The sequence below is a fragment of the Equus przewalskii genome, chromosome 26, assembly GCF_037783145.1.
Source record: "Equus przewalskii isolate Varuska chromosome 26, EquPr2, whole genome shotgun sequence".
NCBI classification, from domain to species: Eukaryota; Metazoa; Chordata; class Mammalia; order Perissodactyla; family Equidae; genus Equus; species Equus przewalskii.
The window spans coordinates 30,867,915-30,890,688 of record NC_091856.1 but is presented as its reverse complement, the minus strand read 5'-3'; the positions used below and the strand labels follow the sequence as shown (position 1 = coordinate 30,890,688).

General features: G+C 50.3%; 1 protein-coding gene and 1 long non-coding RNA gene across 2 annotated transcripts in view; one reads left to right on the top strand and one right to left on the bottom strand.

The window, feature by feature from the left end:
- Window positions 1-16,174: 16,174 nt before the first annotated feature.
- On the bottom strand, window positions 16,175-22,047 carry LOC139079736 (uncharacterized). The gene is made up of 3 exons (XR_011533626.1): window positions 21,234-22,047; window positions 20,811-20,895; window positions 16,175-16,358 (listed from the first exon to the last, which is right to left on the bottom strand). It is a non-coding gene; the product is annotated as an uncharacterized lncRNA (long non-coding RNA).
- The window catches only part of NIBAN2 (niban apoptosis regulator 2), a 52,882-nt gene continuing 50,293 nt past the window's right edge, over window positions 20,186-22,774 (top strand). The window contains exon 1 of the mRNA XM_070596577.1: window positions 20,186-20,409. Within this exon, the coding sequence (XP_070452678.1) occupies window positions 20,355-20,409 (55 nt within the window). The 5' untranslated portion in view covers window positions 20,186-20,354. The remainder of the gene's footprint in view (window positions 20,410-22,774) is intronic.

The following is a 22,774-nucleotide window of genomic DNA, read 5'->3' as shown; positions in this document are numbered from 1 at the left end:
TTGCAACATCCCACCTGGGACCTAAAAATGCCTACCGCCTTCTGTGGCAAAAGCAAGACCACCCAAGAGGTGTTGGAGCATACTTAGCAGTTCTCTGCCCTGCTTCACTGAAAGGCTACAGACAACCCCCTACGCCCCCAGGCTTCCCGCTGATGAGGCCTCCATGGAGGAGGAGAGCAGACAGCTTTGCATGCTGTGTTCTGGGTCACAGCTTGCTTTTTTCCCCTTGGTGTTTTCTTTGGTTGCTTTTAAAAAAAGACCTCTTTTGCTCTGAAGATGAATCTCCTGCCATTTGCACTCTTCCTGTGAGATCTGTACCTCACGCCCCTGCCCCGCTGCCCCAACTTTCGAACTCCATCGTGCTAAGAGCCTGTCTCCTTCCTTGAGAAGCAAGATCACATCCTCTGCTATTGCTGGACCCATCCTCATTCCGAATGCCTGCATTTTCCCTCTGACTGCCCAGGGGAATCCTGGATGTAACTGAACTCTAGTGGGGCTGGGTTTTGTTTTCCTTCAGCTTCCATTACACAAGTAATACAGTACACCTTTATTGTTAAAAATATTTCAGGGACCGGCCCCGTGGCCGAGTGGCTAAGATCGTGTGCTCTGCTTTGGTGGCCCGGGGTTTCGCCGGTTCAGATCCTGGGCACGGACATGGCACCGCTCATCAGGCCATGCTGAGGCGGCGTCCCACATGCCACAACTAGAAGGACCCACAACTAAAAATATACAACTATGTACCCGGGGGGGCTTTGGGGAGAAAAAGGAAAAATAAAATCTTTAAAAAAAAAATTCAAAAAGGAAATGGAAAGAATTCTTTATACTAAAACCTCATGAGACACAAAGTTGTACTCAGATGAAAATTGACAGCCTTAGATATTTTTATTATTAATAAAAGACCAAAAGCAAGTGAATCAAATATTCAACCTAAGAAACTAGAAAAATGACAGTAAAAGAAAGGAGAAGAAAAAATAAGATGAAAGCTGACATTAATGAAATAGGAAAAAAGTACTAAAAGGATAAAAAAATTCAGTTGAAATGACAAATAAAATGAGAAAAATCTTAACTGAAGGCAAGTCTGAAAAAAGAAAACAAAGAAAGTAAAAATATGCAACATTAGGAATGAGAAAAGCAATGTAAACAGATATGGATACTGTTAATTATTAAAAACTATTATGGTAATACATTGGAATAACAAAAGGAAAGATGCTTTTCTAGCAAAATGTAACCATCAAAATTGACCCAGGGGCCGGCCCCATGGCAGACTGGTTAAGTTTGTGCGCTCTGCTGCAGCGGTCCAGGATTTTGCCGGTTCGGATCCTGGGCATGGACACGGGACCGCTCATCAGGCCATGCTGAGGCGGTGTCCCACATAGCAGAACCAGAGGCACTCACAACTAGGCTATACAACTATGTACTGGGGGGCTTTGGGGAGAAGAATAAAAAAAGAAGATTGGCAACAGATGTTAGCTCAGGTGCCAGTCTTCAAAAAAAAAATCAATACCATGAAAGAGAAAAAAAAGGCAGGAGAACTGTTGTTGATTAAAAAATTAAAGAGATATGACAACCGAATGCACTGGAGGATTCTTGATTAGATTCTGGAATTTTAAAAAACAGTTAAAAGGACATTATTGAGGACAGAAATATGAATAGAGACAGTGTGCTGGATAATATTATTATATCTAGTTCCTGTTGGGTGACATAATGGAATTTTCTTGGTTGGGATAATGGGATTTTGTTTATGTAGTGGAGTGTCCTAAATCTTAGGAGATACGTTTTTTAAAATGCAGTTAGAAATGAAGTGTTGGATGTTTGCATTTTGCCTTTCAAACAGTTGAGCAAAAAATTTTAAAGTTTGTGTGTGTGTGCATTTGATCTGGAGAGGCATGACCACTATGAGAGAGATAGAATAGGGATTGGTAATAGGGACTTGACCTTATGCAACTGGGGGTGCTGGTGGAGCAGACTGCGAGGCCTCTACACCTGCCGGGGGCTGGAAAGGAGAGATGGATGTGAAGCTGGAGCCCACGTCTGTCTTTCACCCTCTCCAACCTCAGTGATGCTGGTGACCTGCAGGAGAACGGGTGTCCTTTGCCGCAGAGCTGCCTGAAAACCTGGCCCAGAACTCAGAGAAACTGCAGGAGGAGACCTAGCAGGAACCAGAGAAGCTATAGGTCCAGGTGCTGCCCCCAAACCAACAAGGCAAGTTAGGAGATCAGCAACGACCACATGCCAGCTACAGCAGAGCCTGAGGCCTTCCACCAAAGTGCAAAGCATAAAAAATGACTGCTCCTTCCAGATCTTGAGCAAATGTATTTTGTGGCCAACCCAACTTAGAACCACACAGGGAAGAGAATTTTAGGAAACTTGATTCCAGATAAACTAAGTTGACACAATAAGAAGTAGAGTAGGGCTGGCCCGGTGGCACAGTGGTTAAGTTTGCACGTTCTGATTCCCAGTGGCCCGGGGTTTGCCGGTTGGGATCCCAGGTGCAGACATGGCACCACTTGGCACACTATGCTGTGGTAGGCGTCCCATATATAAAGTAGAGGAAGATGGTCATGGATGTGAGCTCAGGGCCAGTCTTCCTCAGCAAAAAGAGGAGGATTGGTGGCAGATGTTAGCTCAGGGCTAATCTTCCTCAAAAAAAAAAAAAGAAGTAGAACATGAGTGTGTGTGTGTATGTGTGTGTGTGTGTGTAAGAACAAGAGAGTACAGATGTGACAAAATGTTAATAATTGGTGAATCTACATGAAGAGTGTTTGACTTTTCTGTAGATATGAACTTTTTAATAAAATGTTACAAGTGGGAAAGGCACCAGGCCCACATGATTTTACAGATAAGTTTTATCTGGCCTTTAAAGATCAGGTTATTCCTATATTATACAAACTATTCTAGATCATAGGAAAATACAGAAATTTCCCAATCCATTTTTCTCATATTACCTTAGTACCAAAACCTTTTTTTTTAAAAAAAAAAAAAAAAAGGAAAACTAGAAAACTATAGACTGTTTGCACTTTTGGGTCCCCTCCCTCACTCCCAGGAATAAGAGATTCATTGCTAGGAACACGGCCAACTTAATTCATTACATAAACAAGAGAAAACATGAATAACACTTTTTTTGTGTGTATGTGAAGAAGATTGGCCCTGAGCTCACATCTGTGTCAATCTTCCTCTATTTTGTATGTGGGTCACCACCACAGCATGGCTTGATGATTGGTGTGTAGGTCTGGGCCCGGGATCCAAACCTGTGAACCCCAGGCCACTAGTGGAGCATGCAGACTTAACTACTATGCCACCAGGCCAGCCCCATGAATAATTTTTTAACCAGGAAAACTATTATTTAAGCATTGAGCAAGTGCCTGTACCATGCTCTACACACTAGAGAGGCCATAACAGTTTGTACAGGGAAGATTCTGCCCTTCAGAAACCCACAGGTTTCTTGTATTTGAGTGTTTAACCAATCAGAGGATGGTATAAGAGAAACCACAATTGGATGCTAAATTGAAAACAATTACGTTCCAAATTGCGTGGCATGAAGAGTGAGGGTAAATGCCAACTCAGGGCTGAAATATTTGAGCTAGAAATGAAATTTGAGCTCCTACCTTTATAGAGAGGAAAACCAAGGCCAGCCAGAGAGGGGAAGAGATTTACCCAAGAGCACAGGAGGCCCATCCAGAATCTGCTTTAAGTAATTCCACAGATCTGAAAAGCAAAGCGGGACTCTTCTCCCAAATCAGGCTGACCCCACCACCTGCAGGTGGACGGGGGAACCGCAGGACCCTGGGGCCTGGACTGGGGCTATGGGCTCAGTATTTCTCCCTTTGCCCCAGGCTCTAGTGTGGCTTGGCGCAGCACTGTGATGAATCTGGTTTTGTTTAAAATTTTGATATTTTGTTCATCATGGAATTTTTGGCATTAATTTTGATTTAAAAAAAATATGACACTAAACCGTTATTTATCTTGATGACTGAGTTTTTGGCATCCCCATTAAATTTTGCACCCTAGGGCCAGCCCGGTGGTGCAGTGGTTAAGTGCACACGTTCTGCTTCTTGGCGGCCCGGGGTTCGCCGGTTTGGATCCCGGGTGTGGACATGGCACTGCTTGGCAAAAGCCATGCTGTGGTAGGTGTCCCCACATATAAAGTAGAGGAAGATGGGCATGGATGTTAGTCAGCTCAGGGCTAATCTTCCTCAGCAAAAAGAGGAGGACTGGCAGTAGTTAGCGCAGGGCTAGTCTTCCTCAAAAAAAAAAAAAAAAATTTGCACCCTAGACTAGTACCTCACTTGCTTCTCGTTCCCATCATTTTATACTCCGAAAACCTGGAAGCTTCATCCCCATCTTCATTTCCTCCACCCTGAACCCAGCGCTGGCATCTCATTAGAGGACCTCACCTCTTCCCTAAGACCAAAGGCAAGAACATCCTCTCTTCCTTCCATCCTTCCTTGCTTCCTCCTCTATCCCAGGTGCTGCGTTAAGTAGCCAGGGATGTCTCTGCCCTTAGGCGGTTGTCAAAAGGAGGCATCCAGAAAATGCAATCAAGTGTTACAAGAGCTTTAAATGGCCAAGAGAAGAAGGATTGCATCTGGGATCATGGGAGGAAAAGCGTTTGCGTGGGTTCTGTCGTAGTTCCCAACCGTACCTGCTACTTCACCTACGTCTGGACCACAAATAATGCTATCAAGCAGTTTCTATGTGCCCAGCAATAGTCTACAAGCATCAGCTCGTTGGATCAATGGACACCCTTGTAATAGAGGTACCAGTTTTACTTTCATGTACAAGTGAGTAAACTGAGGCTCAGAGATGCAGAGTCGTTTACTCAAAGTCCCACAGCTGGCAGGTACGAGAGCAGTGATTCAGTCTGAGGTCTGCCTGACTCAAAGCCCATTTTTGTCATCATTAGGACAAATTTGCTCATTTGACAAATATTCGTGCATGCCCACCACGTGACAGAAACTGTTTTAGGTGCCGGGGTTACAGCAGTGAAGAAAATGGTGAAAAATTCCTTCCCACTTGCAGCATTCATTCTGGTGAGAAAGACAAGCAATAAACATGTAATTAAACAAAACAAGATAATTTCAGATAATAAAAAGTGTTACAAAAAAAATGAAAGCGGTGGGGGGGGGGGTGGGGGGGGCTGGCCCAGTGGCACAGTGGCACAGCGCTTAAGTGCGCACATTCTGCTTCGGCTGTCCGGAGTTCACTGGTTCGGATCCCGGGTGTGGACCTACGCACTGCTTTTCAAGCCATGCTGTGGCAGGCGTCCCACATATAAAGTTGAGGAAGTTGGGCACAGATGTTAGCTCAAGGCCAGTCTTCCTCAGCAAAAAGAGGAAGATTGGCAGCAGATGTTAGCTTAGGGCTAATCTTCCTCAAAAAAAAAAAAAAATGAGAGCAAGGTAATGGAATGGAGAATCTCGGTGGTCAGGAAGCCTCTCTCAAGAGGGGGCATTTGAGATGAGACCTGATGCTAAGGAATCTACCAAGTGGATATCTGGGAGAAAAGTGTTCCAGACAGAGGGAACAGGGAGTGCAAAGGCACTGGGGTAGGAGTAAGCTGTCGCATTTATGGAACAGACAGATTGGTGTGGCTGGAACACAGTGAACACGGAAGTGGGAGGGAGGCGATGAAGTCACACAGGGCTCGGCAGGACACGAAAAGGAGCTTGGATTTTATTCCGAGAGCAATGGAAAGCCGTTGGAGGGATTTAAGCAGGAACGTGATGTGGTGTAACTCATGTTTTTAAAAGATCCCTCTAATCTATGGTTTGTTAACCTATTGATATTTTGGGCCAAATGATTCTTTATTGTGGGGAGGCTGTCCTGTGCATTGTAGGATGTTTATTGGCATCCCTGGCCTCTCCCCACTAGATGCCAGTAGTACACTCTCAGTTGTGACAGCTTGGTGTCTCCAGACATTGTCAAATGTCCCCTGGAGGGCAAAAATCGCTCCCAATTGAGAATGACTGCTGTAGTCATAAAAGCAAAGAAGGGCTGTGGAAATGTTCCCAATTGAAAGAGCCTGCAGGGACGTGACAGTTAAGGGCAGTACCTGGTCTCACACTAGATCTGGTACCCGAGAGGCAGGGATGCTGCGCAAGGCGCTCTTGGGTCCAATGATAAAAGAAGAACGTGAAGGGTAGATCAAATAAGAGCATTGAATCAATGTTATTTCCACCTAGGCTGATAACTGCACTGTGGTTATGCAAGAGAATATTCCTATGCTTGGGAAATACACACTGGAGTGCTTAAGGGTAAAGAACCGGGATGCAGGGGCCAGCCGGTGGCGCAGCGGTTAAGTTTACACGTTCCAATTCTCCGCGGCCCGGGGTTCGCCGGTTCGGATCCTGGGTGTGGACGTGGCACTGCTTGTCAAGCCATGCTGCGGCAGGCGTCCCACGTATAAAGTAGAGGAAGATGGGCATGGATGTGAGCTCAGGGCCAGTCTTCCTCAGCAAAAAGAGGAGGATTGGCAGTAGTTAGCTCAGGGCTAATCTTCCTCAAAAAAAAAAAAAAAGAAACTCTGTGATGCAGAGCCAGCCCTGATGGCCTAGTGGTTAAAGTTCAGCTCTCACTGCTTCAGGGGCCTGGGTTCATTTCCCGGTTGCAGAACCACACCACCCATCTGTCAGTTGCCACGCTCTGGTGGCAGCTCATATAGAAGAACTGGAAGGACCTATAACTAGGATATACAACCATGCACTGGGGCTTTGGGGAGGAGGGGGGACAAAAGAGGAAGATTGGCAACAGATGTTAGCTCAGGACAAATCTTTCCCTGCAAAAAAAAAAAAAAGGAACCATGATGTATAAAGTCTACATTCAAACGATTCAGAAAAATTATATACATGCATACATATCCATATGTGCATGTTATATATATAACATATATGTTATAATGTATATTAATATAGGACATATGTTATAATTATATATAGTAGTTATCACAAATATATATAATCCTGTGCTATGTGTGTTTATCCATATATTCTTATGGTCTGTATGTACATGTGTGTACATATAGAGAGAGATATATTTCCATGATATAAAATAGTTTAATCTGAGTAAGGGGTATACACATGTGCTCTTTGTACTTTTTTTTTTTTTTTTTTTTGAGGAAGATTAGCCCTGAGCTAACGTCTGCTACCAATCCTCCTCTTTTTGCCGAGGAAGACTAGCCCGGAGCTAACATCGTGCCCATCTTCCTCTACTTTATATGTGGGATGCCTACCACAGCGTGGCTTTTGCCAAGTGGTGCCATGTCCGCGCCCTGGATCTGAACCGGCGAACCCCCGGTCGCCGAAGCTGAACGTGCACACTTAACCGCTGCGCCACTGGGCCAGCCCCTACTTTGTACTATTTTTATTCTTTCAACTTTTCCATAAGTTTGAAATTATTTCCAAATAAACAGTTAAAGAATCGCTCTACTCGCATCCATTTCCAGTGGACTGTCAGTTGGCACAACCACTTTGGAAACTATCCGGCAGTGTCTGCTAAACCTGTGCCGACCCTGTGACCCAGCAGTCCACTTCTGGGCACGTTCCTAAGAGAAACGAGTGCTTCCGTTGACAGAAAGACTTGTACCAGAAGGTAGGTAGCAGTTTATTCTTAGTAGCCCCAAACTGGAAACAACCCAAATGTTCCTCAACAGGGGAATGGATAAATGAACGGGAGCTCATTAACATAATGGAATATTTAATTCCATTCCAACCGTGAAAAGAACAATGTTAATTACACACACCACCATGGATAAATCTCAGAGCTATGATGCTGAGTGTAAGCTGCGAGACTCAGAAGGGTGCACGTTATATGGTAGCTCCATTTCTTTGCAGTTTAGCAACAGGCAAACTGATCTGTGGTGGTGGAGGTCAGAATGTGGTTACCTTCGGGGGCAGGGAGGATCAGGTGGGTTTCTGGGCTGGAAATGTTCTGTATCTTGATTTGGGTGGGTGAGCATGTATGTAAAAATGTATCAAGATGTGCACTTAAGATTTGTGCAATTTACTGTATACAGCTTTTATTTAAATAATAATAATAATAAAAGATCATCCTAGCTTCTGTGTAGAGACTAGAGTAGTGGTCCAGACACACAGCAGAGAAACCACTTGGGCGGCTGGGGCAAAGTGGGCGAGAGAGAGGATGGAGGATCAGCCTTGGGGGGCTTTCCAGGGGCCCTGCAGGAGTCAGGTTTCCCCCCACAGCCGTGTCCCGGCTGCCACCAGGGGGCAATGGCTTCCTTCCTGACTCACGAGGCAGCCTGAATCTTGGAGCTGGAGTGCCTGCCCCTGGGTGTAGCTGTGGAGCGGGATGCCTGGGTGGCCTCCGAGCCGTCGGGACACTGTGCTTCTTGCAGAGGAATTTTGGAGCATGGGGAGGGAAGGAAATTAAATACTCAAACCCTGGAATCTGAAAATCGTGACTCCAGTCCTTCCATGGTTCCCCTTTATGCTTAGGATGGAGCCCAGCTCCTTAAGACAATTACAAGGTCTTTCTGTCAGCAGGGTCCCCCTGCCTCTTTCAACCCCAGCGCCCCCTCAGGGAAGAGATGGGGCTCCCCGGCAGTACGCCCTCTTGCACACATACTGTTTCTGCAGCCTGACCCTTTCTCCTCTGGGCATCCCACACATCCCTTAGGGATTGCTTCCTCCAGGACCCTTTCCTGACCCAAAATGTGGATCAGGCTTGCCCCCTCTACTTCTCCCATCATATCCCTTTCTCCCTAAATTATGTTAGTCAGTCTTCCTATCTGACTCTTCAGCTCATGTGTGGCTCTGAAAGGCAGGGCATGGCCTGGCCTGGGCTCTAAGAATATTTGTTGAATGAATGAAAGAACAAATGAAGGAGTGAGCAAATCTAAGGTTGTGAGAGATAACATTTCAGTTTATCCACCTAGAGTTTTGAAGTCAAAGAGACCTGGGTTCAAGCATGGGCACTGCCACTTAGGAGCTGTGTGACCTTGGTAACTGTCTGAACCTCTCTGGGCTCCAGTCTCCTCATCCAGTTATCACAGTTTTGTATAGATTTAGTGATGTGATGCATATCAGTCCTTTAGCCTAAAATGTACTGCACATTGTATATGCTCAATAAAAACAAGAAATTTTTTTGTGGTTAAAAAATGTAAGTGTGTGTGTGTACAATTATATCTGTTTGTATAGGCTATATAATAAACTGTTAGGGGGCTGGCTCCACAGCTTAGTGGTTAAGTTCGTGTGCTTTGCTTCAGCGGCCCAGGATTCACGGGTTCAGATCCTGGGTGTGGACCTACACCATTCATCAGCCATGCTGTGGCAGTGACCCACATACAAAACAGAGGAAGATGGGCACAGATGTTAGTTCAGCCCTAATCTTCCTCACACACACAAAAATAAAAATAAAATAAAATAAAAATCAGCTCACAGGGGCCGGCCAGGTGGTGCAGTGGTTAAATTCGCAAGTTCTGCTTTGGCAGCCAGGAGTTCACCAGTTTGGATCCCTGGTGCAGATATGGCACTGCTTGGCAAGCCATGCTGCGGCAGGCATCCCACATATAAAGTCGAGGAAGATGGGCACGGATGTTAGCTCAGGGCCAGTCTTCCTCAGCCAAAAGAGGAGGATTGGCAGATGTTAGCTCAGGGCTAATCTTCCTCAAAAAAAAAAATCAGCTCATGATTTAAAATAAGTAAGTAAGTAAATAAATAAATAGACTATTAGCTAATGCCATGGAGTGACATTGGGAGAATAAGGTAAAATTTTTCATTTTGTACTTTATATACTTCTGTGGTTGAACGTCTTACATTAAGCATGGTTTACTTTTATAATAACAAAAGTTTAAATGAAAAATAAAATCCGATAAGCGTGTGAAAGAATGCTCCACATCCTTAGTCATAAGCGAAATGCAAAACAAAACCGCCGTGGGATACCACTGCTCACCACCAGAAAGGTTAAAATTAAAAGGCTTGACAATATCAAATGCTGGCAAGAATGTGGAGCAACTGGAACTCTCATACATTGTCAGTAAGGGTGTAAAATGGTACAACCATTTTGAAAAAATGTTTGACAGTTTCTAGTAATAAGCCTGCTTCCCCTGTAAACCAGAAATTCCACTCCTAGCTATGACCTAGGCACCAGGAGCAATGAAAATATGTGTCAACAGAAAGACTTGTACACAAACGCTCATAGCATCTTTCCTTATGATAGCCAGCACTGGAAGAACAGGAGAAGGGAGAAACACTTTGTGGTGCATCTACACAGTGGAATACTACACAGCAACAAAAGGAATGAACTAATGGCAACAACGTGGCTTAATCTCGAAACAAATGTTGAGCAAAAGAAGCCAGACACAAAACGAATTGCATTGCTGCTTAATTCCATTTATATGAAGCTCTACGACAAACAAAATTGATCATGGTGAGAAAAGTCAAAATAGTGGTTACCTTTGGGGAATATGGCCTGGCGCCAGAGAACTTTCTACGGTACGAGAACTGTTTCATCTCTTGATCTGCGTGATGGTTACATACATGTATACATACATAAAAATTCATCAAGCTATGCACAAATGTTCACAGCGGCTTTATTTGTAATGGCTCAAAACTGGAAACAACTCAAACGTCCATCAACAGGTGAATGGATGAAGACACTGGTGTATCCATCCAGTGTAATATAAGGCAGCAACCAAAAGGAATGAACGTTAATGCACGCAACACCATGGATGAATCTCAAAATAATGACACTGAGTTAAGTAAAAACAAAAAAAGCACACAGGGCCTGGCCCCGTGGCCGAGTGGTTAAGTTCTTGCGCTCCGCTGCAGGCGGCCCAGTGTTTCGTTGTTTCGAATCCTGGGCGCGGACATGGCACTGCTCATCAAACCATGCTGAGGCAGCGTCCCACATGCCACAACTAGAAGGACCCACAACGAAGAATATACAACTATGTGCCGGGGGCTTTGGGGAGAAAAAGGAAAAAATACAATCTTTAAAAAAAAAGCAGACAAAAAAGAGTAATACTGTATGATTCCATTTATATAAAATTCTAGAAAATGCAAACTAATCTACAGGGATGGGAATCTGGTCAGTGGTTGCTGGGGATGCATATCGAGTGGGAGAGGGAGGGAGAAAGTGCAAAGAGCTGTGGTACCTTTTGGGGATGATGGGTGTGTTTCTTATCTTTACTGTGGTGACAGTTTATACATGTATCCAGATGCCTCAAATCATCAAATTGTATACTTAAACATGTGCAGTTTATTGTATGTCAATTATACTTCAGTAAAGCCATAAAAACTTGAAAAAACTCACTGAGAATTATGCATTTAACATGTGTAAATTAGGGTTCAACCAATAAAAAACAAAAGGAAGAAACTGTATGCCTGACCCTGTTTCCCAAAGTGGCATTTCCAGCTTTGTCCAGGTCCCACCAGATCCTTCTTTCTCACCTGGAGCACCTGCCCCCACCCTGAGATTTTCTACAAATCGGCGCCCTGCGGCTCAGCTGGCAGACCTGGGACACACGGCTTTTTTACAGCAAATCTGTTCCATCCCTCATTGGCGCAGCTCAAACACTACCTCCTCCACCAGGAAGCCCTCCTGGCTCATGCCACACCTTCCCAGCTCAGGGCTCCCAGGGCCCTTGGCTCAAGCCTCTGTCATGACACCTGCGACTGTCCAACTTGTCTTATCAGGATTGGAATCCAGTGTAGACTCATCTGCCATGCACACTAGATGCTGGCAATCGTGAGAGAAGCTACGTTGGCAGTGGTGAGTGTGCCAGGCCCTGAGCAAAGTGCTGCACATGGTTGATTTCATCACCTCCCTATAACAACTAGGATGATAAGGATTATTAGCTCCATTTTATAAAAACTGAGGTTGGGATGGTGAGAGCCAGTTGGAGCCAGTTCTCAGGGCCATGGGAAGGTTGAAGAACATCCAGACTCCACTCCTGTCCCCCTCCAGGGCAACCAGGGGCTGTCCCGGTGGGCAGAGAGGAAGGATGTGGCATCTTTGGAGTTCTTCAAAGTTACAGGACAATACTGTATAGGGAGAAAGGCAGGTTACTTTAGGTAAGAGGAATGAGCTTGAAGTTTTCCAGAATAGGAAATACTTGGAGAAAGTAGACAGCACGGGTAGAGAACAGACTCCAGGACTTTCCTCGGGGCTTTTATTCCTCTTATTAAACTGCCCCCCATTCGCAGACATGGCCCTTGGCATAAGGATGGAGAGGGAAGAGTTCCGGTTAAGGGGCTCAGACACCTGAGCTCTGCCCGGCTTTGCCTGTGGCTGGTTGGGGCGCAGGGAGAACCCGTGTGTGCCAGTTTCCCCATCTGTCCAATGGACGGAGTTTTGTCTTACCGGCAGGGAGAGGGGCTTCGGAGGGAAGTGGACCCAGGTTGGAAAACTGGTTTCCAGACTTCCCAACCTTGGAGCTTGTGTTTCCTCATCTGCAAAATGGGAATAATAATCCTGCAGACCTCATGGGACTGTCACGAAGATAACACGTCAAAGGCCTGGCCCTGTGCTGTCACTCAGGGGCCGCTGGGTGTCAAACTCAACAGTGGGCGGGACTTCCACAGTGAGCACGGTCCTCTCCACAACGTCACTGGGCAGGGATGGGTTTGGAGCGGGGGGGTGGGGAGGATTCTGTCCCTGGGCAGGACAAGCCACCTTGCAGAATGCTTGGCATCCTTGACCTTTGTGCACTAAACACCTGTAGACCTCTTTCTCCACCCCCACAGAGAGCAGCCATAGCGATAATTAAAAACACTCCCATTTCCAAATGCCCCGTGGCAGGAGGTACCACTCCTGCGGCTGCCTCCTCACTCGGGGCTCCCTGCACGAGTCTGCAGGTCAAACTCTCTGCAAGGGTGTCTGCTGGACTGAGTGATGGGGCTGAACCCAGCTTGCGATGCACTTGCCAAGCCTGCTGGGGCCCCAGCATGAGACTGCCCCAGCCTGTTGTCATTGACTTTGCTAATTCTCTCGGGGGCACCTATGGGGCAGGGCGGCCCACTCCTCCCAAGCTCCCTGCTCCTGGGTCCCTGGCCAGTCCTCACTCACCCAGCTGCCAGTGCCCACCTGAAAGCCCAGCTCTGGGCTCTCCCCCACCCGCCTTCCTCTTGGGCCTTCTCTCTCTTCCTCCTCACGCAGTGGCTTCTGTCCTCCAGGCCGTGCCCCCCAGGAGGGTGGGAACCACATCTCAGTCATCTCTGGCATACTCAGGCACACAGAACCCAAGATTGTTCTCCTATCCAGAGGCTGGAGGACAGAAATCAGCAAGACTTGAAGGAGAGAGGAAGGAGGGCCAGGCTAGGGTGGAGGTGGCCCCACCCTAAGAGGCCCAGCCCAGCCCATACCGCAAGCTTAGTCATTCGGTAGGCCCGGCCAGCATTGCCATCCTGGCCAGGCTCTGAGTCACCAACTGGTGAGGGGCAGCTGCTGCTCAGCAGGAAACCAAACCTGACATGGAAGGGGTGGGCGGAGGTTGGTGAGGCCTGAAACCTCTCCTGGCTGGGCCTGGAGGAACTGGGAGTGCCTGTCAATCCTGGCTTGCTGACAAACGTCTCTCCAGGACGTGCCAGGAAGTCAGGAAGCGGCCAGGCTTGGAGTTCCTGCTCCAGGGGGGTTCTCACTCTGGAGGTGGGGGGTGGGATGGGGGGTAAGTCTCGTGCATAAGTCATCATGACACAGGGGGTTCTTGACAAGGGACATATGACAGGTACGGCAATTGCCAGGGGAACTGCCGGCTGCCGCAATCATTTCATCAAGGCAATTTGTCACCATGTATCAAAACCTCAAAAGGGGGTTTATATCAGCCATTCCACCTCTAGAAATTGATCCTCAGAAAATAATTAAGAAAGTACGTGTTCAGTAATAGGTTAATAGTTTAACGGAGCCGTTAAAAATTAGCAGAATTAAAAATTTATTAGCACGGAAAGATGTCCATAGTATATTGCTAAGAGAAAACCCAAAACGGGTGAGTAAATAGCGGGCATAGCAGAGGGTCCCCTCTGGGGTTTGAGAGCCAGAGGAACGCGTGGGGTCGGGTCTGGAGGGGTGGTGGTGTGTGGTGTGGTGTGGTGTATGCTGTAGCTCTGAAGCGGGCAGAGCTCTGTGTGGGTCTGATCTTCGCCTCTTACATGCTGTGTGACCTTAGGGAGGTGACTTAACCTCACTGAGCCTCAGTTTTCTCTCTTATAAGTTGAGCGCCCCCCAAAAGGGCCTGTTTCACAGAGCTGTGGTGAAGATGAAGTGAGCAGAGGGTGTAAAGCTCAGAGCTGGGTACAGCGTGAGCCTGCAGTGAATGGGAGCTTCCGTTGTCGCTATCAGCCTATTGTTACTATTTCTCACTCACTGCCTATTTTCTGGCAACTCAACATCCCCTTATCTGACTTTGGTGTTGTTGGGTCCAACATGGAATCATGACCTGGGGAGGCAGTGAGGACCCCCTTCCTGGAGGTATGCAAGCAGAGGCTCAGCATGGCAAAGATGCTGTAGAACGAACTTGACTATCAAATGGGGGGTGAAGTGGGTGTGGCCACTGCAGGCAGGAGCATATGCAGGTCTATGAACAAGCCCAGGGACCAGGAGGGTGGACCCTGTCACATTCCCCTCAGTGCCCAGGACAGCATTCTGCATGTTGCCAGTGCTTACCCAACCTCCCATTACATTGGACGCTAGGGATGTCATGTTGAGCGAGGACAGTCCTTGTCATCGGAGAGGAAGACATATTTAAACAAATAACTGCAGTCAAAATAAAATAATTATGAATGAGCTGATTGTGATAAAGGAGGAGAACAGGGTGCCGGGGGAGGCGAGGGCGCAGGAAGGAGCCCTCTGATGAAGGGTCGTTTTAGCCGAGGTCTGAAGAGTGAAGGGTGCTTGCTGGGGCAAAGCGGGGAAAGGGAATCAGTGTGTGTCAGCCCTGACGCAGGAGGGAGCACAGCTAGTTTGAGGATGTGAGAGTTCACTGTGGCTAGTGAAGAGCGAGGGAACAGGGACAAATGAGAGGCTGGCAGGAGCCTTAAATGCTGTGTTTAGCCTCTGAGTCTGACTTTATTTGGAGGACAGTGGGAGCCACAGAAGGTTTGAAGCAGGGGAATGACATGGTCATGTGTTTCAGAACAATCCAGCTGGCTGCCCAGTGAGGAACAAATGGGAGGCTGGAGGCGGGGAGGCCAGTAAAGGGCTGGGCAGTGAACCAGGATGGCAGTCATGGGCCTGGACTTAGGTGTGGCAGTGGACCTGGCCACTGGAGGAGCAAGAAGAGAGGTTAGCAGCCAGAGGCCAGATGACAGATAGAACAGGCTGTGAGCTGAGGCTCTTCCACCTCTCAACAGCTAATAAAGAGGGGAGGGCCGGGCAGAGTGCCAGGGTCCCTTCCGCACAACAGGCCGTGCCAACTGGGTAAACAGCTGTGGACACATGATATTCCTTAAAAACAAAATCCTGATTCATTCACACTCTCTGTTGTTTACCCAAGGTGTTTGTTTTTTTTCTCCTGGGCTATTTCAGGTCGGACAGGTTTGTGGGGAGAGCAGAGCTGGGGCTCTGAGCCAACTGGGAGGGAGAGGGACCGATGGGGCAAGGAGGGGCCCCTCCCTCTTTCTCCAAGACCAGGAAGGGTCCTGGCCTGAGCTCCCACTCAGGGAAGGCAAATCCCTTCCCTTCTCTGAGCCTCTGTCTGAGAACTGGCTCTGACCTTCTGGATCCTCCCTCTCAAAGTCAAGTATTATTACTCTTCACCTTTGGGTCCTCGTTTCTAAGGGTGCTTTAGGGTGGGGTGGGGCGGGGCCATGCTGCAGGGCGACAGCTTGGCAGAAGCCACTTCTTGACAAAGGACTGATGAATCAGGGGCTATAGGTGGCATTCTCTGCCCCGAATGGGGCGGGCCCAGTAAGCGGGCAGGGGCAAACTTCCCTGCTTGCTCCAGATCTGGACCATTCCTAACCTTTGTTCACAAATCTGGTGTCTCCCATCAGGCTCCTGGCCCTGGGCCAAGGACAGGGTGTGGGAGAGCCTGATGGACAGAGTTGGCACCCACAGCCCTAGACAAAGAGCAGAGACACCCCCCTACCCAGTGCCTCGCAGAGTTGAGAAATTCTTCCTATAGAAAGAGTTCTTAACAATCAATAAGAAAAAAGATAGACATTCCAATAGAAAAGCAGGCAGAGGAGATAAATTTTTCAAAAACCCACAAATAGCCAATCAATGCATGAAAAGATGTTTCACTTTACTCAAAACTCAAAACTGAATGTCTAAACAGACTCAAGTAAGGCTGTGTGAGGGCTGGGGCTCCTAATCTTTTAGAGTTGAGAAATCATCCTGAGGTCTAATTTCCTGGAATCCTTTCTTCTTCCTCATAAAGTGCTGATGACTATATTCATTTTTCTTTCCTTTGAAAAAAAAAAGGTCAAAATATGTCATTCTTCCCCTACCCAAAGATCATAACTGGCCTGATTTATTAACATAAACTAGTGGAGAGCTGAGAACTTTACAATCTTCCCAGAATAAAGTTCAAAAATCCTAGGTTCTGGATGCTCAGGGAACCTCCCCCTGGTCCCGCCCATCCACGGCAGGGGCCCCACTCTCCTCTTTCCTGCAGGAGTCTCGGAGTCGCCATTTTGCCCTGGGGCCCACAAGGACTGGCTCCCTTGCCCTTACTCACACTGACACCTCTACCTGGCTTCCCTCTCCACCCCTACCTAGCCAGTGTTTAAATAAGAACTCTATCTGCATACAATGGAATATCATCTTTTAAAAATCCTCACAATTCGTGAGTCTTCCAGTAAAGCAGATGGGAGGGCTGTACGAGAAGCCTCAGGGAATGCCTTTGGCCTAATCCCTGGCGTTTGGCACACGCTCCATACATGGTAGCTGTTCCTTCATCTTCAAGGAGCAGGATTCTTCTTGCCAGTCAGGTCTCCAAGTGTTAGAGAGACCTTCCTAGACCACCTTCCTGGGTGACGTTTTCACGTCTGTCACCCTATCCCTTCACCTTGCTTTATTATCTGAACACATCACTCTCTGAGGCCGTCTCTCTCCAGCATGAGTGCACCTCGGCAAGCATGGGCATCTTGACTGCCTTCCACGCTGACAGATCTCCAACTCCTACAACAGCGCCTGACACATAGCAGGTGCCCCATATATTCATTTTTCTTTCTCTCTTTTTTTTTATTTTGAGGAAGATTAGCCCTGAGCTAACTGCTGCCGATCTTCCTCTTTTTGCTGAGGAAGACTGGCCGTGAGCTCACATCTGTGCCCATCTTCCTCTACTTTATACGTGGGACGCGTACGGCATGGCTTGCCAAGCGGTGCCATGTCCTCACCAGGGATCCAAACCAGAGAACCCCTGGCCGCTGAGAAGCGAAACATGCGCACTTAACAGCTGCGCCACCAGGCCGGCCCCTCATTTTTCATTTTTAAATCAACTTCATTGACATGTAATCTCCATACAACAAAATGCATCCATTTTAAGCTCCGTAATTTGATGAGTCTTGACAAGTATGGACTCCTGTGTAACTATCACCCCAGTCAAGGCATAGGCCGTCACCATTCTTCCCAAAACTCCCCCCCTCGATTTTTTTTGCAGCCAATTCCCCTCCACTCTGCCCCTTGCTGTTAGTGCTGTCGAGTTGATTCCCACTCCTAGTGACCCTGCGTACAACAGAGCGGAATCCAGCCTGGTCTTTTTGTGCCATCCTCTCACCTTCCGGTGCTGGATCAGACAGTGCTCTGAGGCTGTTCATAGGGTGTTCAATGCCAATTTTCTCGGAAGCGGGTGGTCAGGTCCTTGCCCCTAGTCTGTGTTAGTCTGGAAGCTCTGCTGAAACCTGTCCACCATGGGGGACCCTGCTGGTATTTGAAATACCGGTGGCATAGCTTTCAGCATCACCGCAACTCGCAGCCACCACAGTATGACAGCTGACAGACGGGTGCTATGATTCCCTGACTGGGAAATGAACCCGGGCCATGGTGGTGAGAACGCCGAGTCCGAAACACTAGACCACCAGGCCTGGCTACTTTGCCCCTAGATAATACAATTTTTTTCTTGTGAACTGAATGAATCTTGAATCGGAAGGGATTGGCCCCAAGGTCTAGGGGGAGCTATTCACATGCGTGTACAGCACCCCACAGTTTATAATGCCTTTCCACTTTCACGATCTCATTTGCCTCTCAGATATGAGGCCATGGACGCTCAGAGGGGCTAGGTGACATGTGCCCAAAGGTCTCCAAAGCCAAGAGGGAGGGTCCTTGGGCTAGGGGCCTGGCACGCTGGGAAGACTGTGGGTGCTCCCGGCTCACAGGCCTGGGTGCACCGTGAAGGCTGGCAAAGGCTGCTTGAGCTCCACCTCTACTCCAAGTGACCCAGATCTCTAGGCTGGCTGAAGAGATGCCCTGGGATGTCCAGATGCCAGCTAGCTCCAGCTCTCCCCTCCCAGGGCAGAGCAGGCATTTACGGTCCCTATAGCCTGAGTCGCAAGAAATATGAAATGAGGCTAGCAGCATCACTTGCTTCTGGCTGTGCAAAGAGCCAGGTATCAGGAGGCATGGCCTCTGGCTGGGTTCCGCCTCTGCCTTGCTGTGTGACTTTGGTAACTCACTTTCCCTCTCTGGGCCTCAGTTTCTGTCTCTGTAAAAGGAAACTAGCAATCCCTGTCAGCTTGACTTCAACTCCACCTGATGACTCTGCCTCATGAGTACATCCTGCTCTTCAAAGCCCATGCTGTCCCCACCTCCTGGAATGCTATTCTCCAGTATCTGCTGTCAAAATTCTGATTTTTCAACTTGCAGTTCTGGTACTACTCCCTCCGTGATTTTCCTCAAAACAGAATATTCTGCTCCTTCCTCAAGCTTCTATACTCTCTTGATGGCAGGGACTCTGATGAACAATAGAATGATGGGTTCTGTTTGTTGAGATGACCAATCCTGGCCCAGGCACTATGTCACTTCATTATCTCATTTAATGCTCACAACAAAGCGTCATTATTTTCATTTGACGGATGAGGAAACTGAGGTTTTGAGTAATACCACTTGTCAGGGGTCACAGAGCAGGTGGGACAGCCGGGGTATCCTCTCTTTCCAACCCCAGCACCTTGCAGAGGGCCTCGCAAGCAGAAGGTGTTTATTACCTGTTTGCTGAGTGACTGGGAAGCATGGAATGCAAAAATGAGTGCTGGTACCACATTAATCAACTTCAAACCTACTGGCCTATGTCACTGCTGCAGTAGGAACTGTCCAATTACAGGGTGGGATGCACAGAGAAGTGGTGAGCTCTCAGTCCCTGGGGTAAGCAAGCAGAAACTGAGTGACCTGTGGGATGCTGTAGAGGACGTCTGAGCATCAGCTGCCAAGGAAGGCTCCAGTCACCCCAGTACATGATTTGGGGATCCCAGATATTAACCTGTCTTCCCTACCAGCTTGGGAGGTACCGGGTGTAGCACTGAAACACCCTCCTTTGGACCCATGACCCACTCATGCCCAGTCCCACAGGCTGGGTACCCAAAGTCCATGCCAGTGTGTGGGTTTTGGATCTGAGTGTTTTACAAACGGTAAAGTGCTATTATTTTTTCCATTTCTGACTTGCCCTGTCTCAAAGGCCACCTTTCCAGTGAAATACCCACACGCGGAGCCTGAGGAATGTCCACCTGGCATTGGGACCCAGAGTGCCTTTGGGCCTGAGCCCTCCCTGCCACCTCCCTTTTCCTCGCACTATTGTGCAAGACAGGCGGGCACACCTCTGGGGCAGGTGGAATCAAGGCCAGGGAACTTCCAGAAAGCCGGCGGCGGCGGGCGGGGCTGCGGGTACGGGGCGGGGGGAGTGGGGCTCGAGCGCTGAGCTCCCGCACGTCGGTCTAGGCGACCCCTACCGGTCCCCACGACCTCCTTGGCGTGATTCTCTTGCCGCGCGGGGAGGGGAGGGGGTGACACCCAGGCTGGAGACCCCCAGGGCACCCCCGGTTCTTTCAGAGGCCCCATCAGCCCCATCTCTTTCTTCGTTCGGGTCAGGGCCCGTGCGCCTCGCTCTGCGGCTCTCCTCGGCCTCCCTCTCGCGGACCTCGTCTTTGTCTCTGTCTCGCGGGCGGTCCCCGCGTCCCCAGCCCCTGCCCCTGCCCCGCCCTCCTGCCCGCGGCCGAGGAGGGGCGGGCCCGGGCGCCGGGGGCGGGGCCGGGCGGGGCAGGGCCGCCGGGCCGCGGGCTGGGGCGCGAGGCGGAGGCGGCCGGGGACTGACGCGGCCGGAGCCAGAGAGCCGAGCGCAGCGGAGGCCGCAGCCAGGGCGGCGGGAGCGGCGGGAGCGGGGCGGGCGCGGCTCCATGGCGCCAGCGGCGTCCGCCTGAGCGGCGCGGGCAGCGGTGGGCGGCGGGCGGCTCGGGCCCCGGCTCTTCCTCGCCATGGGGGACGTGCTGTCCACGCACCTGGACGATGCCCGGCGCCAGCACATCGCAGGTGAGTCCTGCGCCGCACCGCGCGCGCCCGGGCTCCGGTGGGGAGCCCCTGGGCCACGCCCCCACCCCGGCCCGCCATCCTCCCCGGGGCTGGGGTCTCCGGGGACTCAGGCCCGGGGCGGGGCGGGAGTGCCTGGGGACCAAGTCCTGCGTCCGAGCTTATTCTCTCCACGTCTGGGCGCCCCTTCCCATCCGCTTCTGAGCTCGCCCTTCCCCCTCCCGAGGGGACTCGAATCCCCGCTCCTCTATCCGAACCCCCTCAGAGCCGGTCCCTTCGGATCCCCCAACACACTACTCCGATGGAGCTGTGGAGGGGTTGCAGGCCCCCCTCCCCCTCCCCCTGCCACTTCGGGTATCCCAGCCCGGAAGCGTTCCAGGCCCACTCGGCCAGCGTGTCCTGACCTTCCTCCCTCGCTGTCCCGGTCCTCCGCTCGCCTTGGCCGCAGACCCAGTACACGTGGCTGAGACTTCCAGGGCCCATCAACGCCTGGGGAGTGTGACCAGGGTTAGATGGGGTGCACAGGAGGGGGTGGGCCAGAAGCCCTGTCCTTTGGCTCAAGCTCAGCAGGGTCCTCCTCCTGGCAACCATTACCTGGGGGCTGGTCAAGGCTGGAGCCCAGCCTCCCCAGCCCCCTCCTTTAGCCAGCCCTGCTCTCAGCCTGTCACTGCACAGTGGTCACTTCTCAGAAGGACAGCTGCCCCGTAGGCTTCCTGGGGAAGCCCGGGGACTACAGCAGCGTCCTGGGTTCCTCCGCCCCAGCCCTGGAGAATGGAGAGATAGGGTGAGGGTATCGGGCTGCCTGGGAGACTTCGTGCTGTGCTCACCTCCCGGCCCTGGGTGAGGCTGCCTGGGCGGAATGCGAGCATCTGTTTCCCAGCCCTGACATCTTGGGCAAGGCTCCCAGTGTCCTGGCACCTCGGTTTTCTCCTCTTCGAACTGGGGTGAATGATTGCTTCCTCATTAGTGAGTTGTTGAGAGACTTGAGTGACTTAATTTGTGTAACTTTCTTAGCATACGGCCTGGCATCGAGGAAGCACCATTGCCCGGGGTGCTGGTCCATGTGCGGGGGCAGCTGGTGGAAAGAGGAGACCGTTCCTTTTGGCTGAATTTGCTTCTCCCAGTCCAGGGGGCCCAGAGCACTGTGTCCACCTACACTTATCTTGATGTGCCTTGCAGTCCTGGAGAGTTTCAGCAGCTGTGTTCTGCCTGCACGTACCCCTTGAGAAAAGGGACCAGGTGTCCCTTAACTCCGTGTCCCCGGGGCCCCTCCCCAGCTGGACACAAAGACGGTCCTGGGGACGGCTTGTCCAGTGACTGGTCGTGGGCCCTCAGCCTGAGCTTCCCCTTTGTGCCAGTCCTGGCCCCGGGGTGAGGATGAGGTAGAAATGAATCAGACCCTCTCCAGCTTCAGACCAGCAGGGGGTTAAGTCCTGGAAAAGCCTCCTGGTAGGACAGGCCTGGAGGAGGAAGGCTGGGGTGGAGTCTTCCTGTCCCCTCCCTGTCGGTGGCAGCCTCCTGGAGCTCTGTAACAGTCCATCCATTCACGACCTCCTGTGGGGGCCCCTCACCGGGCCTGGGTGGGGTGTGCTGCGCCTTCTTCGGTGGGGTTTTTCCTTCCCCCACCCCCAGCTCTGGCTCTCTCCCTCTTCCCACCTCCTGGGCTGAGCACTGCCAGCGCCCCGCCCCCCTTCCCCTGGCCATTTTACAGGGGAGGAGACTGAGACCGCAAAAGGTGAGGTGTCCTCTCCCGGACAGGGTTGGGTTTGTTTTGTGGACACCGGGCAGGGTGCAAGAGGGTTGTGCCCACTCAGCCTGCTGGCCTCTTTCCTCCCTACACTTCAGTGCTATTAATAACCCTCTTCACATGCCTCAAATTCCTGGTCCAGGCTCACCTGAGGGGGCACCTGAAGTTGGGGGGGGGGTGGGAGTTTGGAAGGAGGAGAAGCCGCCAGCCCCCTCCCAAGGAAGCAAGCGGCCTTAGAAATCTGTGTTGGAGGGGAATGAGGTGTGTCTTTGCCCCCTCCACTGACCCTTCACCTTCCTCACTCCACCTTGTTCACAGTGAGCCCCTCCATGCCAGACAATTAAGATTCCAGAGCCCTCCCTACCAAGGGTCTGGTTCTCCGCCCAGGAGACCGGTACATCCCTTTCCCACAGTGCCCTGAGCTCTGAGGCGGGTTAGGGTTCTGTGGCTTGGCCCGTGGCTCCCGCAGCTTTGTGCCCGCCCCGAGCAGGTGAGCAGGTGAATGCCAGCCTGCAAGTCCTGGCAGAGGTCAGGCTCGCTCCTGCCCACAGTCCTGTTCTGCTGCCACGGCGCCTTTCATCCTGGGATTTCAAAGTCCCTGGCAAGCACGGGCTTGTTCTC